Source organism: Scomber scombrus, chromosome 22 (genome assembly GCF_963691925.1).
Source record: "Scomber scombrus chromosome 22, fScoSco1.1, whole genome shotgun sequence".
In the NCBI taxonomy this organism is placed as follows: Eukaryota; Metazoa; Chordata; class Actinopteri; order Scombriformes; family Scombridae; genus Scomber; species Scomber scombrus.
Window position 1 is genome coordinate 20,916,944 of NC_084991.1, and position 18,538 is coordinate 20,935,481.

The 18,538-nt window shown below is 36.4% G+C and overlaps 1 protein-coding gene across 2 annotated transcripts in view; it reads right to left on the minus strand.

Moving 5' to 3' along the window:
* The window catches only part of LOC134004751 (CD9 antigen-like), a 23,512-nt gene that overhangs the window by 4,352 nt on the left and 622 nt on the right, over positions 1-18,538 (minus strand). Inside the window, exons 1-2 of one of the 2 annotated variants that reach the window (XM_062444130.1) lie at positions 12,624-12,839; positions 2,530-2,632 (exon numbers count right to left, since the gene is read on the minus strand). In XM_062444130.1, coding sequence (XP_062300114.1) covers positions 2,530-2,632; positions 12,624-12,680 — 160 coding nt within the window. In that variant the 5' untranslated portion in view covers positions 12,681-12,839. Of the gene's footprint in view, positions 1-2,529; positions 2,633-12,623; positions 12,840-18,538 lie in introns of those variants that run through there. The other variant, XM_062444129.1, reaches the window with a different exon arrangement.

An 18,538-nucleotide genomic window follows, 5' to 3' on the forward strand; every position in this document is an offset into this window, starting at 1 on the left:
AAAGAAAGAGGAGGAAGAAGAGAGTAGAAAGGAGGAAGAGTAGAAAGAAAGATAAAGGAGAAAGAAAGAAAGAAAGAAAGAAAAGAAGGAAAGAAAGAAAGAAAGAAAGAGAGAAAGATAAAGGAGGAAGATGATAGAAAGAAAGAAGGAAGAAGACAAAGAACAAGAAATAGGAGAGAGGAAGAAAGAAGGAAAGAAAGAAAGAAAGAAAGAAAGAAAGAAAGAAGGAAAGAAAGAAGGAAAGAAAGAAGGAAAGAAAGAAGGAAAGAAAGAAAGATAGAGGAAGAAGGAAAGAAAGAAAGAAGGAAAGAAAGAAGGAAAGAAAGAAAAGAAGGAAAGAAAGAAAGAAAGATAAAGAAGGAAGAAAACAAAGAACAAGAAATAGGAGGAGAAAGGAAGAAAAATGATTCCCCAGAGTAAATGTAATATTGATAACAATTGTATTCCATTACCTTTATTTAATATAAAGTTATAATGTAAGATCATGCCAAACTAGTTGATATGGTGTTTTATTGACAATTTACTGTTTTTAAAGCAAGTTGAATTATTCGGTACAAAGTTTTTATGGTTACACCACTTAGACATTTTTACCATAATCCTCTAATATATTCTCTCTAAATGGATTAAAAGCAGAAATTTGATGCTGGGTCCACAAAAAAATTAATGTGTGCAAGTTATTCATACGTTTATTTTCACATTTTAACCCTTTAAATTTAAACTAAACCACATGAAGACTAAAAAACAACCTAATTTTGTCTGTTTTAATCTCTTAACAGCTCAATATGACGTCATGTTTCATCTGAGCAAACAGAGATAACTAGTTTACTCATTAGTTTTTTTTACTATTTACCGAAGTCAAACATAAAAACCTCTCAGCAAATGTTTGTTTTTCTACTTTAAAAAAAACAACAGATGATACCAAACATTTATTTCCGTCTGGATGTGGTTACGAAATATCTCATAAAACACGTCATAAATCTCTATAATGTGGAAATGCTGCCATAAAAGTAGTAATTTAAAGCGTCATTAAGAGGCCCAGCATTGGTATTGTAAGTATGAACGTTGGATAACACCAAATATTCCTCCCAGTCTGTTATTAAGATGTTTGTCGTCTCTCCGCCTACTTCACTTATCAGTTTGATGGAGGCGAAACAAAAGGAGAGAAAACAGAGAAAGAGATAGAGGGTTGGGAGTCGTTCTTTCTATCACAGTTTCCTCTGATAAACGCACAAGTCAAGAGACAAAGAAATCCCTGTCTGCCAGTGAAGAATGAGCGCTGTGTGTGTGTGTGTGTGTGTGTGTGTGTGTGTGTGTGTGTGTGTGTGTGTTTGTGTGTGTGTGTAGATCTCGCTCTCTATGGACTAATGTTGGCCTCGGCTGCCCTCCGAACGCCCCGTTGCCCCCTCAGATTGTTCCTGCAGCTACATCCATCCAGATATCAGACTAATACATTAACAGCACTTCCTGTCAGTGATATAAATGGCCTTTAACCTTCGTGTCGTCCTCCCGGGTCAAATTGACCCCGTCTGTTTTGACTGTTCCTTCCTTCATCCCTTCCTTCCTTCCTTTCCTTCCTCCCTCCCTCCTTCTCTCTTTCTTTCCTCCCCCCTACCTTTCTCCCTTCGTTCTTTCCTCTGTCCTTCTTTCCTTCCTTGCTCCCTTCCTCTTTTCCTTTCTCCCTCCCTCCCTCCTTCCTTCTTTCCTCCCTCCCTCCCACCTACCTTCCTTCCTTCCTTCTTTCCTCCATCCTTCCTTCCTTTCCTTCCTCCCTTTCCTCCCTTCGTCCTTTCCTTCCTTCCTTCCTCCTTTCCTTCATTCTTCCTCCTTTCCTTTATTCTTCCTCCCTTCCTTCCTTCTTCCTCCCTTCCCTCCTCCTTTCCTTCCTTCCTTCCTTCCTTCCTTCCTTCCTTCCTTCCTTCCTTCCTTCCTTCCTTCCTTCCTTCCTTCCTTCCTTCCTCCCTTCCTTACTTGACTTGAGGACAACAGGAGGGTTAAAAGACTAAACTGCACTAAACACTAAATAATAATGCTGCTGCTGCAACAGTTAAGCAAAAGTTAAGAGACTAAATGTATTTTCTTTGCTGGGATTTTGACCTAAAATGAGGCAGTGACGCTTAAATTTGACTTTTAAACTAAGTTGGAAATGACTTGAAATTGATTTATTGAAAAAAAGGAGGCTAAAATTCACTGGTTCCTGCCTCTAAAATCTTGTTAGTCTTCTATAATTATAAATAAACTGATTGTGTTTGGGTTTTTAGACTATTTAAGATGGTTTTAAATAAATTGGCAGATTAAAAATATATCAAAAATTCATTTTATCACAGAAAACTAAGAAAACTAGAAAATATTTGAGACATTTAAGAAGCTGGAACCAAGTGAAGAGAAATGAATAACATCTCCAAAAGTTCAATTCAACATTAAAGGGACTTTACAGAGTCTCAGTGAGGTGTGAATGTGATGCAGGTTGAAGTAGGATGCTATAAATTTTTTTTAAAAAGACATGATGTCAAAGAGGTTGGTTGTTTTTACCAGTGAAGAAGACTGAAGGTGAGTCCTCCCCGTCAAACAGTCCTGCTGTCCTGGAGTCAAAACGCAGCCATAGTCCCACCGCCAACACTCCTGTACCTGCCAGCTGAAGCACAAAGAAAGAAAACATGTAACACTAACATATAATCATCTACTAAAAGCTGAAATGGTTATATTTCCACATCCAGCAGTTACTGATCAACATTATAAATCATTAGTAGTCGTGTTTCTGTCCTTCTGCTGAATGTAAAGTCCAATATTCTCTCTTTTAGCTCTGTTTTTGTTCTCCACCAACTCCTGAGGGAAATATCCAGGCGGGGAGTTCAGGTCCTCTGAAATGATGCGAACGCGGAAGTAACTTAAAACTGCATTCTATCAAAAGGCCACCAGGGGGCGACCGTTTTGGTGTCAAAAGGACTTCCGTCTCTATACAAGTCAATGGAGAATTCACCAACTTCTCACTTGATTTATAACCTCAGTAAACGTTTTCAAAATGTGTTTATGGTCTCAATCGCTAGTTTAAAGCCTTCTTCAATGCAGTATGATGTTCATTTGGGACATTTTGGCCTCCCTGATTTTATATTTGATGATAAAGCAGGGTATGCATTAGGGCGTGGCTACGTCGTGATTGACAGGTTGATTGGTTCACAGGTTCAGGAGGGCGCCTCATGCTCCTCCTGATGCCCATAGAAGTAGAATCCGTGTTTTTATTTTTCCCAGCATGCACCTGAAATGTTCAAGATGGCGCTGCCCAGATCCGAAACTATTTGCTTCCAAGCAGCAGTCCACAAACCAATGGGTGACGTCACGGATATTACGTCTATTTTATATACAGTCTATGGAAATATCTAAATGCTCCACTATGTTCACCAGCTAGTCTACAGATAACTGTGTCTGTTTGTTTGGTGCTGAGCAGGTAGTGGACAGTAGAAAACGATGCTATGAGAGCGCTGAGAGTGAAATAAAACAGTAAAGTTGCAGCCGGACAGCTAAACAATGAGCTGAAACTCAACTATAAAGCTCCTTAAAGCTGCAGAGTCTCTGATAATTCTCTGTAGGTTCATCTATACGAGACACAAACACATTACACACTGTCATTTAAAAGATTACTAATGTAAAATAAATAGCGATGATGAGACTTTACAATCAGACAGGGTTGTGAAGGTTACTTTGGAAATATAATCCTTACAGATTACTAGTTACTCTATTTAAAATGTAATAAGTAATGTAACTATTTCAATGACTTCATCAAAGTAATGTAACTTATTACATTTGATGACTTTTCTAATTTTCTAACCAATGTTTTCAGCTGTTAGGGTAAATGTTCCCTCCATCTGTCCTTCCTTCCTTCCTTCCTTCCTTCCGTCCGTCCTTCCTTCTTTCCATCCCTCCTTCCTTCCTTCCTTCCTACCTTCCTTCCTTCGATCTAAGATCAGCTGTTAGGGTAAATGTTCCTTCCTTCCTTCTGTCCTTCCTTCCATCTGTCCTTCCTTCCTTCCATCTGTCCTTCCTTCCTTCTTTCTTTTCTTCCTTCTGTCCTTTCTTCCTTCCTTCCTTCCCTCCTTCTGTCCTTCTTTCCTCCTTTCCTCCCTTCCTTCCTTCTGTCCTTCCATCTGTCCTTCCTTCCTTCCTTCCATCTGTCCTTCCTTCCTTCTTTCTTTTCTTCCTTCTGTCCTTTCTTCCCTCCTTATGTCCTTCTTTCCTCCCTACCTTCCGTCCTTCCATCTGTCCTTCCTTCCTTCCTTCCTTCCTAAGATCTAAGATCAGCTGTTTTTCATGGATACTGACATGATTTATAAGGGAGATCATTTCTTATAAAGCAACATTTATCTCTCATTTGAAAATGTATTCATTAGTTCATGTAGATTTTAGAATATAAAATAAAGATATTTGATGAATAAAGTGGGTTTAATTGGTACTGTGACTCCATTTAAGTTCCATGTCTGCTCCTAATAAGCCCACATCATGATTTATTTACTAAATAATAATAAAGATATGGATTTTAAAGAGTTAAAAACAGCAATATATGTATTCAGTATAGTTAAAAACCCTTCGGAGCAAAATCTTAAAGGTGTGACTTCACACACAATACAATAAAAGTAAGAATTCAGAGCATGCTAGTCAGATATTTACTCAGGCGATGACTAATGTTACTACAATTCATCCTGAGGGGGATATTTAAACACCGGCTGCTGGTAGCGCTAGAAGAAAAAAAGCTAGTACAAAAAAAAACGTCTTGTATGTGTTGAAATATGTCAAAGTGGTTGACAGACTGACACTGTGAATGCAAAACATGCTGAGATGGATTTCACTGAAGAGCTCAAACGTTGGAGGAATGAAGCCGAACGTTGTGCTTTTAAAACACTCCCCGAAGACCCAACCCAACCCAGAGGAACCTGATCGACTAGATAAATGACACCTTTTCCCACAGTTGGACAGATTTACTCGATGATGAAAGACGTCAAACTTCTTAAGAATAAAGATAAAAAGATAAGATAATCCCTTTTTTAGTCCCACGATGGGGGAATTTACAGCGTTACAGCACCAAAAAATATAGAAAACGTCAATAAAAACAATAAAAGAGCCATAAGTAACCAACCAATAACAACAATTAGGAATAAAAGATAGTAACTTTATATACAAGAGCACTTTTATTAACTTCTACACAGTAAATGATAGTGATCTTGTGCCTCTGTGTGTCTCCCTTGGTGTTAAACCCACGACAATGACTCAGTATCTCCCTTAGCAACCGCACACAACAGCACATCAACTCTTTCTGTTGCCACCCAAATAACTTCCATCACATCCTCGCAGCGTGATCCTGACGTCTGCGGCGGTTGTTGGTGGCTGTTGTTGCGCAAGAGTGAGTAAAGCATTTTGTCCCAACACGTCTTCAGGATCTTTCCCCGATTCACTCGGCTGATCGTGAGTCAGAGAGAAAAACACATTTCTGACCAGTGACAACAATGGGCCCCTACCTCCACCTCAACAGCTGCTATTGAATTTCTTCTTAAAAACACCAAGTACACACACACACACACACTCTACACACACACACACACTCTACACACACACACATGGTGGAAGTGGCAAGAAGAGAAAAGTAATCAGCAGCTATTCTGACACTTCGATAATTGTTTGAATCCTTTTTCCAAACTATTATTAGCTGCTTTTAGCTTCTCGAAAGTGATGATTTAATGTTTTTCTTTGTCATACGTGACATTAAACTTAGTTGTGGACAAAACAAGCGATTTAAAAAAAAGACGTCAACTTGAGCTTTAAGTAATTGGGTCAGAGATAAATAAGTGTTGGCAAGATGAGCGATTAAAAAAATATGTTAAAAAATAGTTTTAAAAGCAGCATCAAGTTTGTTAAAATGTACATTTAGTATTTTTGTTGGTTTTATATCATTTGAAATGACATTTGCACCATTTCTTTAACAAAAGTAAGACTGAATGCTCCTGAAAATGTCAAATGGTGTAACCACAAAAGAATGATACATATTTTATCACCTACAGTGTATGTAAGTGGACTTATACTAATAATGACTGTAAATGTTTCCTGATCTCCATGGTTACCCAGATGAAATGTAATATTTAGAACAATTGTATTCCATTACCTTTATTTAATATAAAAAGTTATAATGTAAGATCATGCCAAACTAGTTGATATGGTGTTTTATTGAGAATTTACTGTTTTTAAGCAAGTTGAATTATTTGGTACAAAGTTGTTATGGTTACTGCACACTTAATTTATACTTCCCTGCCCTGAATATGCATTTTTAATTCCTTGCAGTTTGGGTGATGCTATGTGCTACAGCCCCATTGGCCCACTCTGGATGCTTATTGTTCTTTTTGGGGGTTTCGCCAAATCATATATGGTCATGTCATATGCCTAAGGTTATTGCTGCTTCAGGTCTGGGATCTGTCAAAATAGATAATGTATCTGGATTCACTTCCTCTAAATGGACAGCAGCTCTCAATCCTCCTGTGGAACAACTTAGGTGCATAAATTGTCCTGTTCTTGTCTCGTATTGTTCTGCTTTCTTTCTCGTCGTGGTCGGCTGTCGTAGACTTTTGTACTTACAGAGAAGGGAAGCTATACTCTCACATCTGTCTCTTAAGAGTTAAATTTAAGGTCTTAGCCTTCTAGTGAACCTTTGAGCCTGCATCACACCTCAAACCACAATGACCACTCCGTCTGGCTCTAGATTATTTGATGAGATATACAAAAACTTGTGTTACATTATGTCTGATTAAAATTGATTTAAAGGATACAAAACCTCGCATTATACCACTTACAGCTTATTAAACACTGAAGTATATGTGAGTTTAAATTAGTAAGAGACATTTAAAAACACTCTTTACTCAACAAACTCTGTGTGAGTCAAAGGTAATTCCAGTACATTCACCACAGTGTTTAATAACTAATATAGTTCTCTAAAGAGGATTCATCAGCACACCTTACGACGTAAACTGTGACTAAACGCAGGTCCGATGTGTCAGTGTTCAGAGTGTCAGTAGTCATGAATCACATGACGCCCTGCAGCTGAAAACTGTGGCTGAACTCGAGTATCATGTTTTTCAAAGTTATTGTTTACAATGAGAAGAGTGATTAGTGGGATTATAATAACACACTAATTAACCCTCCTGTTGTCCTCGAGTCAAGGAAGGAAGGGAGGAAGAAGGAAGGAAAGGAGGAAGAAGGAAGGAAAGGAGGGAGGAAGGGAGGAAGAAGGAAGGAAAGGAGGGAGGGAGGAAGGAAGAAGGAAGGGAGGAAGGAGGAAGGAAGGAAGAAGGAGGGGAGGAAGGAATGAGAGAATGAAGGAAGGAAAGGAGGGAGGAAGGAAGGGAGGAAAGAAGGAAGGAAGGTAGGAGGGAGGGAGGAATGAAGGAGGGAGGGAGGGAGGGAGAAAGGAAAAGAGGAAGGAAGGAAAGAAGGACAGAGGAAAGAAGGAAGGGGCAAGGTACGGGGGAGGAAAGAAGGAAGGGAGGAGGGAAAGAAAGAAGGAGGGAAGGAAAGAAGGAAGGAAGGAAGGAGGAAAGAAGGAAGGGAGGAAGGACAGACGGAAGGAAGGAAGGGAGGAAAGAGAGAGGAAGGACATACAGAAGGAAGGAAAGAGAGAAGGGGGGAAAGAAGGAACAGTCAAAACAGACGGGGTCAATTTGACCCGGGAGGACGACACGAGTCATATTTTAACTTTTAACTATTAAAAAAAAACACAACTAATGCTTCAGCTTTATTTCAGTAAGTCGACACTTCTCACATCACTGCTGAGAATTTAGCCCACATCCACGCTAATGTTTTCACTTTAAAAAAACACAATCTCATAATAATCTTAACAACAACACGCCTGGAAACACATTATCATTCATGCATGCTGGGCATGTGCAGACAGGAAGCAGAGCATCTACTTTGGTTGCTTAGCTGCATTAAATACTGCAGAAGAAGAACAGCAACGGTGAGAAATAAGAGCAGAGGATTGTTTTAGACGGGAGATAAAAACCCAAATCAGCAAGTGAATGTGAAACTCTGTGTTCTTGTTTTTTGTTTTTTTTAAAGATTATAATCCTGGTGTTTTCAAAGTAAAATGTTTTAGACGTTTGTAAACATGGGGGTGGTTCAGACGCTGTGTGGAAACATAGAAAAAGTTATGCGTTTCATAAATTAAAGCATATTAATGTGGCATGCTTAAAGAATCGGTAATGTTATGCATTTCAAAATAAATGCATATTAATGTGGCACGCTTAAAGAATCGGTAATGTTATGCATTTCAAAATAAAAGCATATTAATGTGGCATGCTTAAAGAGACTAATATTATGCATTTCAAAATAAAAGCATATTAATGTGGCATGCTTAAAGAGATGGTAATGTTATGCATTTCAAAATAAAAGCATATTAATGTGGCATGCTTAAAGAATCGGTAATGTTATGCATTTCAAAATAAAATCATATTAATGTGGCATGCTTAATGAATCAGTAATGTTATGCATTTCAAAATTAAAGCATATTAATGTGGCACGCTTAAAGAGACGGTAATGTTATGCATTTCAAAATAAAAGCATATTAATGTGGCATGCTTAAAGAGACGGTAATGTTATGCATTTCAAAATAAAAGCATATTAATGTGGCATGCTTAAAGAGACGGAGAAGAACAGGACATCAATCATTTATCGATCACTTCTGATAGAGCTGCAACAATTAGTCAATTTAACAGAAAATTAACCAACAACTCTTTAGATAATGGAGTTAATTTTTTGAGTCTTTTTTTTAATAGACCTCCAATGATTAGTTGACCAACAGATTGATCATTTTTAATCATTTAAAAAGAGAAAAAAAAAGCTTCTTTAAAAAAGGTGAATATTTTCTGGTTTCTTTACTCTATGGACAAACTGTTGGTTGGGACTAAATAAGATAAAATAAGATGATAAGATAACATTTATAATCGCTGTACCGTCACCTATACAACGAAATTGGGGAGTGCTGCAACTGACAGTGCATTACAGAAAAAAACAAACAAAAACAAAACATTTGAGGACGTCATGTTGGGCTTTTAGGAAACAGTGACTCACATTTTTCACCATTTTCTGACATTTATATAGATTGATGACAACAATCAATTGATAATTTCAGGTTCAGGACTCTTAAAATGAAAAGAACTGACATAAGAATATCGACTTTGATGGTATAAAAAAAACTCAGTAAGTTTCATCATCTCTGTCCAAAGTTTTTAATAAAATAACTCAAACAAAAAGCAGCCTGTATCCAACACTAAGCTACGTTTGAGCTTATCTACAGAATCCACATTTAGGGGCTCATTCCTCATCAAAACAGTCAAATGAGAATATTAAAAATCAATTTAACCCTTACAGAAATAAGTCAATAGTCAATTTAGCCCAGTTTAGCACGAAAATCCTTTAAATGTGGTATTTCATCGAGCAGTATTTTGACTTTGAAGGTATGAAAAACTCATCTACTGAAGCAGTTATTTTATCAACGTTATCTATGAAATGGAAAATAAAGGAGAAGAAGAGGACAGGAAATACTTGATGAATGACAAACGGATGTGGGTGTTAAAGTGCAGTAAACGCACTCTGGAGAGTAGGCTTGTGTATCTTTAAAAAGATATCTGCTCTTTTTTTCCCCCTTGAGGTTCACATTAGCTCTCATTAAGAAAACATAACAGGCACTCTGCGGCTTCATTAGCAGCAACAACTACAATAATAAGACATGAATTATTGCTGAGATGTTTAACAGCTTTTTGCAGGACCTCAGGATTATCACTGCTGGACTGGATGTGATAGTAAGACTAAAACTTATAATAATAATAATCTATTAAAGGAAATACACTCTAAACATGTGGTTTATGGGAAACGTAGTCTTAATTTAGAGCCCAGTTACAGTACTTCCTGTTTCTCTCTTTAACTTTTGGAATGAATAAACTCATCGGATGTTTGCGTTTCTGTTCCCTCGGTTGTACTGCTGTCATCTAATTTGTCCACCTATAATCGTCTGTGCCGTCATTACACACTGAAAACACTGACTCAAAAATGTCAAAAACAGTCATTAAGCAGCTCACGGAAACTGGTCGTCACAGCAGTAATAACACAGCAGGCAGTGAATCTAAGTGTGAAATACACAAACAGATAAATTAGTTGCTGTAATTTCACACAAATCACTTTAAGAAAATACTAATTATTGGCGTTTTCAACCATTTGCACTTCTGCTACTATCTTAAATTCAGACGATGATGGATTACAAAGCAGCTCCAGTTATTCCAGTGTGATCAGCCTGTCAGGTAGATTGACAGGTGTGTTATTGAAACATGTAATTAGTCATGTTGGCCTCTTTGGATGACATTTCAGAAAAAAAGGCCGCCTTTGTGTGTGTGTTGAAAAAGGAACCTGACATGTTTGCAGTCACTTATGTAAAGATAAATTAAAGTTGAATGCACACACACACACACACACAGGCTGGGTATTTCAAATGTAAAGAAGATTATAAATAAGGAGGCATTGACACAAATCATTAAAGTTGGTTTCATAATAAAAACTACAGGAGTTAGTTGCATTAAATTTAGACAATTTAAGTCTGAGTCAAAATCATAATTGTAAGACTCAATTATAGACGGATCAAAGAGCTTTAAGATTTGGCATTAAAGTGCAATGATCATCAATGTGGACTCTGCTGCACCTTAAAATATAAATGCACATTAACATTACAGCTTACTTGAATCAAAACACCCTTTTTCTGTGGTCATATTCGGTAATATTGTGAAATTTGCACCTTTTTTTAAGGGTTTTTTTTGGTGTAAATTTTAACTTCTGCTAAGTTAAAGATAAGATAAGTCTTTATTGTCATCGTTCAGTCAGTCATCTATATACAATGAAATTGGGAGTGCCACAACTAATGGTGCATTACAAATAAAAACACCTGATTAAAAGATAATAATACAAAATAACCCTATGTAAGAGAGCCAAGAGCCGCCATCTAAACAATCTGTTTTTCATTGGAAATATGACTCCAAGCTGCACCTCTAATAAAAATCTGACTCTTTAAAACTGATATGCACACACCCAACGTTACAATCTGTAGAAGAGATGTATTAAAATGTGTTGATCAGGACAGTGTTTCAGTAAATCCATCACTAAGTCTGGGCTTTAATCTCTTAGTAACCACCAACTAGTGATTTAAAAAAGCAGCTGCCACCAAATCTTAACTTATGAAATGTCTTTATCTAGTCCACTTCTTAGTAATCTGTGAATCAGTAAAAAAAATCGGTTGCTAGGTAACATCTAGCCACACATACTGTATAAACAGGAAACCACTGTAACACCAAAAATGAAATGAAACAAACTATTTTAAAAAGGGACAAAACAACATAACTGCTATTACTCTTTATGTAGTTGTGACTGTGTTTTATTTGTATCTGTAAACCTGAGATAGAAACAAATATGAGGGTTTTTTTTTGCAGCTTTTCAATGATTTTGGTCATTTTAGTTTACAGAATTAGTAAAGTGAGGTTTAATGTGTTACAACAGTTGATGTAAACGTGTCTCGGCTGGTTAACACTGCCAATATTTACACAAGTAGCACACTGTGTGGTAGATCACATGGATGTTTAATTTACCAGTGAAGCCTGATTGTCCCAGAAACAACATTTAGTCATATTTTAATAACGTAATACACTTTCCAGCGAACTGTTGTGACATTATTGCATGATCAAGTTATCACTACTTCCTTTATTTTAGTTTTTAAGTCTATAGAAATGTCAAAATGTCTCCGAACATTTAATTCACACTGACGTTAACAGAAGAAAGCAGCAAATCGTCACACCTGAGAAACTACAACTACAGATAATTATCTTTTGATTGATGAGTCAAGTTGTTTCAGCTCTATGAATCTCACTTTTCATAAAGGTTTAATGCAACTTTTTCACCTGATTATACAATAAGTAACAAGATAAATAAGGTAAACCAGATGTTTAGACTCATCCGCCACATTTAAACTGGGACTTTCCATAGAAATATTTCACTCTTAAGAGCTAATTTCCCTTTCAATATTAATAATTTTGTAGGAAATGTCTTATAAATCCAGCCTCACAATGGGATCACTTCATGTGTTTTGCAATTTCATGCCAGTCATTGTTTCTTCAGTGTCACTATCTCCTCCGACTTTAAAAATAAATTCTTCAAATGACACAATTTCCTGAAAAGTACATCATGGCTTCTCACACACACACAACCACACACACACACACACAAGCACAAGCACAAGCACATGGTCGACGAGGACACAAACTGAATTTACTGAAGCAGTTTTTTTTAATATGCGGAGATTTGAGTGAACAAAACAAGAGTCTCACATCAAAACTAAAGCTTAAAACTTTGCTTTAAGTTCTGTTTATCCACGATACATTTAACACACAGTTTAGCAGCAATTCAGCGTCTCACAAGATGAGATAACAAACTTCCTCTCCTCATTGTGCAATCACTGAAACCAACAAAATGCCTCAAACAACCAGATCGATGTAACCCGGAGTCTCAGGTTTCAACCACAAACTAAACACTAGTGTGTGTGAAGTGACACTACGTACCCAGAAGAGAAAGTTGAAGACAAACACCAGGTATTTGATGCACTGCAATGCCCCCATGGTTCCGAGTTCAAGATTTAGACAGAGAAAAATCCAAATGTAAGTGTTGTCCGAGAGTTAAAGTGCCTTCTGTGACACAACGGGAAGAAGAGAAAAGAGGTAATGGAAGCTGGAGGATCTTTTTTTTTTGTGTGTCTGAACCACACCCTTTGCTTGGCTCACCTGGGTATACTTAGGAAGTGGAGTGGGGGGAGGGACTGTGCAGAGAGAGACAGAGGAAGAGGAAGGAAAAGTAGGCGGGGATGAGGTGGTTTCAGTAGATATGACAGAGAGAAAAAAGCCTGAGGTGAAATAAGAGATCTGCCTGTTTTTTTACACAATGGACAACAGGTGAAAGTAATTAACACAAGCAGGTAAATTAAGGAAAAATGAACCACCAGTGTGAAGAATAAAGCCTGAAGAAGAAGAAGCTTCTGTTTGTAATGTGATTAAAAGAAGAAATTGACCTTGGAGATAAACTGATTTCCCAACGTTACAACCTTTACAATATGGGACGGCATGTTTTTATTGTGTTTAATAATTATTTAAATTAAAAATTAAATGTTTTAGAAGAGATTTACCCTGCTTCCCCCGACCTTTGCCTTTTGTTTTCAGCTTTATTTGCAACCTGTCTGATCATTACCTTACCAAACCCACTGATCACTAAGATACGATACGATACGATACGATACAATTCAATATGATATGATATGATACGATACAATACAATACAATACGATATGCTACAATACAATACGATATGCTACAATACAATACGATATGATACGATATGATACGATACGATATGATACGATACGATACAATACGATATGCTACAATACAATATGATATGATACGATATGATACGATATGATACGATATGATACAATACCATGAGCAAGACCATAGACTGTATATAAGAAATGGACGTAACATCCGTGACGTCACCCATTGGTTTGTGGACTGCTGCTCGGAAGTCAATAGTTTCGGATCTGAGCAGCGCCATCTTGAAAATTTCAGGTGCATGCTGGGAAAAATAAAAACACAGATTCTACTTATAAGGGCCTGAACCTTTGAACCAATCAACCTGTCAATCACGACGTAGCCACGCCCTAATGCATACCCTGCTTTATCATCAAATATAAAATCAGGGAGGCCAAAATGTCCCAAATGAACATCATACTGCATTGAAGAAGGCTTTAAACTAGCGATTGAGACCATAAACACATTTTGAAAACGTTTACTGAGGTTATAAATCAAGTGAGAAGTTGGTGAATTCTCCATTGACTTGTATAGAGACGGAAGTCCTTTTGACACCAAAACGGTCGCCCCCTGGTGGCCTTTTGATAGAATGCAGTTTTAAGTTACTTCTGCTTTGGCATCATTTCAGAGGACCGGAACTCCCCGCCTGGACAAGACACGATTTACTTTGCTTGCTGTGTCCGACTAACAGATTTAAAATGTTAAAATATACTAAAATACTAAATAACAGTCGTATACAATAAGGAGAAATAGCAAATCTTCACATTTAAGAAGCTGGAAGCATCAAATATTTATCATATTTTCTTGAAAAATATCTGACACAAATATCCAATCATCAAAATAATTGCTAATGAATTATCTTTCAATTAATAAATCAACTAATTGTGGCAGTTCCTCTTTGTTTACTTGCTAATACATACTATATGTTGCCATCATTTATCAAAGTTTTCTTCTTCATTTGGTAATAAAACGTCTGGTGAGAACTGAAGGCTTCACAGGTGTATTCAAACATTCCTCCTGGGACTACAGGGGTGTAACTGGAGCTGCCCTCCTCTCCCAGTAGACCCAGTAAAACCAACAACACCAGCTTTTGTTTCCAAGCAGCCGAAGCCTCTTTTGTGTTTCTGTTAGAAAAATGTCTCACGAGTGACAATCTGTTACATCTGACAGGTGTTGCTGTCTCGCTTCGGCTTTAATGTTTTGTGTTTAAAAATCGATGAGGAGAAAAGACGACACAAAAGGGAATAAAACAAGACAAAAGAGAAGGAGAAGAAAGAGGAGGCACAAGAGAAAGCTGAAGAAAATCTAGAAAAGGAAGAAAGAGATGAGAAGTGTTGATTGAACAGTTCATGGCAGATTGGACTCAATCTCGCCCCCTGCTGGATTTAATCTGAATTTCACTGAATCACCTCAAACCCAAAAAAGGGTTCTAAGAAGTCCAACCATGTACTCAACGTGATTAGTTGATGGGAAATCTCAGTCATTTAGACATAAATAGCACAAACAACCAATCAAGTTTTCCATTTACACCAAAAAACTACAATAATAAAACAGTTTAATATCTTCTTCTTCTTTGTCTTCTTTTAGTCAGCAAATGACAAAACGTTGCCTTATTGCTGGATGTTGAATTTAATGGATTAGCTGTTAAAATGCTGTCTGTGATAAAAGCTGTTGACACTAAAGCTGCAATGATTAGATTATTCTGCAGCTATTTTAATAATCAAATCATATTTTTAGTCATTGTTATTAAGAGGAACTAGAGATACTGCCTTATAGTCACGTTGCAGTTTACATCCATGCCTCACTCACATAATATTTGGAGTGAAGACTTTGAAGTGATTTAATATAAAAGGTGTCAACTTTGCCCTTTGAACACCAAATTATAATCAGCTCATCCTCGAGTTCAAGTGGACGTTTGAGCCAAATTTGAAGAGATTTCCTCAAGCTGTTCCTGACATATCGTGTTCATCATAATGAACGGGTAGATGGACGGAGGGACATATGGACAGACAGCCCATAAACATCATTTTAAGAGGCTTAAAAATGCCAAACGTTTGCTGGTTATAGCTTTTAATAATAATATTGCTAATAAATGTATTTGTAGAACAGATTTCATACAAGAAATGCAGCTCAAAGCTCTTTATAACAACATAGATTACATGGAAAAAGACATCAAATTAACATAAAACATCTAAATGTACCTATAATGGACTGTTGATCGGACAAGTGAAGACATTTGAAGACCTCAGCTTGGGCTTGAAAGGTATTTTTCATTATTTTCAGACAGTTTATAGATGAAATTAAGTAACCAGCAGATTAATAAATAATGCTGACACCTCTGTCTGCTGTCAACTTGCTGCAGAAGTATAAAATCATGACTTAAAATCCTGAACATGAACTGCTAACCAAAGCTAACAGAGACAGAGACGTGTTAATAAACACATTATGGAGATGTTGGAGAGGAAATACACACTAATGTATAAACTTCTAAAAGCTCAGTTTTCACAATCAACAATATGAGAGTGAAAATGGTGATTCAGTGGGGCTGATACAGTAAAAATACACTAAGTACACATCTACACATCACATCTAGTAAACACGTGAAGTCGTACACTAGCTGGTCTGACCTTTGCTCTGTTCGTAAGCCTCTCGTGCAGCTCAAACCTCCTTCAGTACACCTTTTTATTTCTCATGATTCAGATTAATGTGTTTATTTAAGGCGAGTGCAAATTTGAAATATGCTGTTTCTAAAAGGTAAACAAGCTGCATGCTGCAATCGTACGGAGGCTGAGAGACATATGCAATACTTTAACAACACATACACACAGAAACACTGTAAACACAAACAAAAAATCACTAAAAACGGATGGACAAGACAGTATGAAGGCAGCCTGTTTGGATTTTTTCCTGTTGAATTTTTTTACAGCAATAACAAAAGGAGATTTAATGTGATTTTTTAAAGACACTGATAAATAAAAATGTGAAATTTAGATCTGAAAAGTAACTATAGATGTGAAATAGCCAACATGTGATGCAGTTAAAAGTTCAATATTACTGTCTGAAACAGCAGAGTTAAAGGATAAATACCTCAAAATTGTACTCAAGTGCAGTATTTGAGTAAATGTACTTCCACCACTGTCCAACATCACTAATGTTTTCTATTTTTCTGCTTTCTTTTCTTTTTGTTTTCCTTCAAAAAGCATCAACAAACTGGAAACAAGGACCAGAACTAGGAGCTTAAAGTCACGTGACAAACTTTCAGCTACTTATATAATCAGAGCTGCTATAAATCTGCATGTTGTCAGTCAGCCAGACCAACCTCGTCACATTATGTTCAATAATAAAGTAGATCCACTTATTTGGAGAGACAGAAATCACAAATTCCTAACATAAGAGGCCTTAATAAATGTGATTTATGTGCAAAAAATGACAACAAAAACCCTACTTTCAAGTCTAATTGTGACACTGCAGTTTATACAATGTTTGAAATTCTTGTCATTTCAAACTAATGACCTTTTATTTCTAAATATAACACAATATTAGTACCAATAGCAGTACCCTTAAAGTGACACTGATACCGATAAAGAACATCATTCGACACCCATCATGTAAATCACAGTATTCAGTTATATAAAACGCCTCCACTCGTCCCCATACACATGATTTTAATGATGATTTTAATTATAACTTTACAAAACTACATATTATCACCACAGACTGTATTGGTTGTGCACCAGTTGCAGCAGTGGACCAATCACACGATGCATTAAATCGTAGAACGCTTGCAGTGATTGGCTGCAAGCAAAATCATATAAATAGTCTTTTTTTTTTTTTTTAGATCTAGGTGCAAAAAAAACATCAAATATAGGCGTCGTCTGACTGGAGAAGTTTCAATACGACTTATTTCGGTTAAAGGTGCCAACACCCAAACCCTAGAAACAGTAGACTTACACATTTGCAATACGTTTACTTTGATATAATATGAATAAAAAGGCTTAAATCTTGTCAGAAAACTGCAGATACTTCTTCTTGTATCTGCAGAAAATCTTAAATACGTCTCTGTTGTGTTGAGCCAAACCTACAAACTTCATCTAAAAGATGTTTTTGGTCATTTTTTTTGCTTATGTGCAGAAAAGCATTCAGTATTAACTACAAACTAAAGCTCCCAGTGAAATAACAGCAGGTTGTTGCTTAATTAGGCATGAATTCCTAGAGCTGAGAAGGAACATAGTTGTGCCCAATGGCTTGAATCATAACACAAGAACAACTGGGGTCTATTCAGATTCAGAGTTGTGTTAAAAACCTGCTCATATCTTTGAATGCATCTGCAACAAAAAACACTCTGCACCCTCTAAACCACAAACCAACCTGCTCTGAAAGTGTTTTTCCATCCACTGAAGCATCTACTAATTAATAGATTTTGGTATTTATAATTTATTTTTAATCTTACTCAAGTATGGTTAATATGTATTATTATTATTATTATTATTATTTTTATTATGTTTTATTTATTTAGGTTATTTTATTATATTTTATATATTATTCAATTTTAATCTTACTCGAGTATTGTCAATATATATTATTTTGTTTTATTTTTAATTTTTTTCTAATTATATTTATTTTTATGTATTTATGTTATTTTATTCTTTTATTTATTTTATTCTATATATCTATTTATTTTACCTCTTGTTCTTCTGTTCGGTGTGCTGTATGGCTGTCTGGGATGGGGACATTGTATGTTGTTCTATTTGTTTAAACTCAATTTAAAGTATTTAAAAGAAAGTTTAATAAGTAAAGAAACCAAAATATAGCAGCACAAGTAGGCTTTAAACATTGCCAGATTAACCTCCTATTGGGCCCTGGGCCAAAGGTTTGCTGTTAGCTCCCCATCATACACACACACAGTAGGAGGACTTCAGTCCAGATGTGGACTAAATAACAATTTAATCCAGACCAGGAAAAAAATGTAACTGTAATTGTATCCATGACCTCAGCTGTGAAGTGATGTGAGAGTGATCTCTTATTATATAGCAATCTTTTATGTATGTATGTATGTAGCTACATCGACACACACAACTCCTCTAAGGGTAATGACAAATTACAAAAGAATGAAGAAA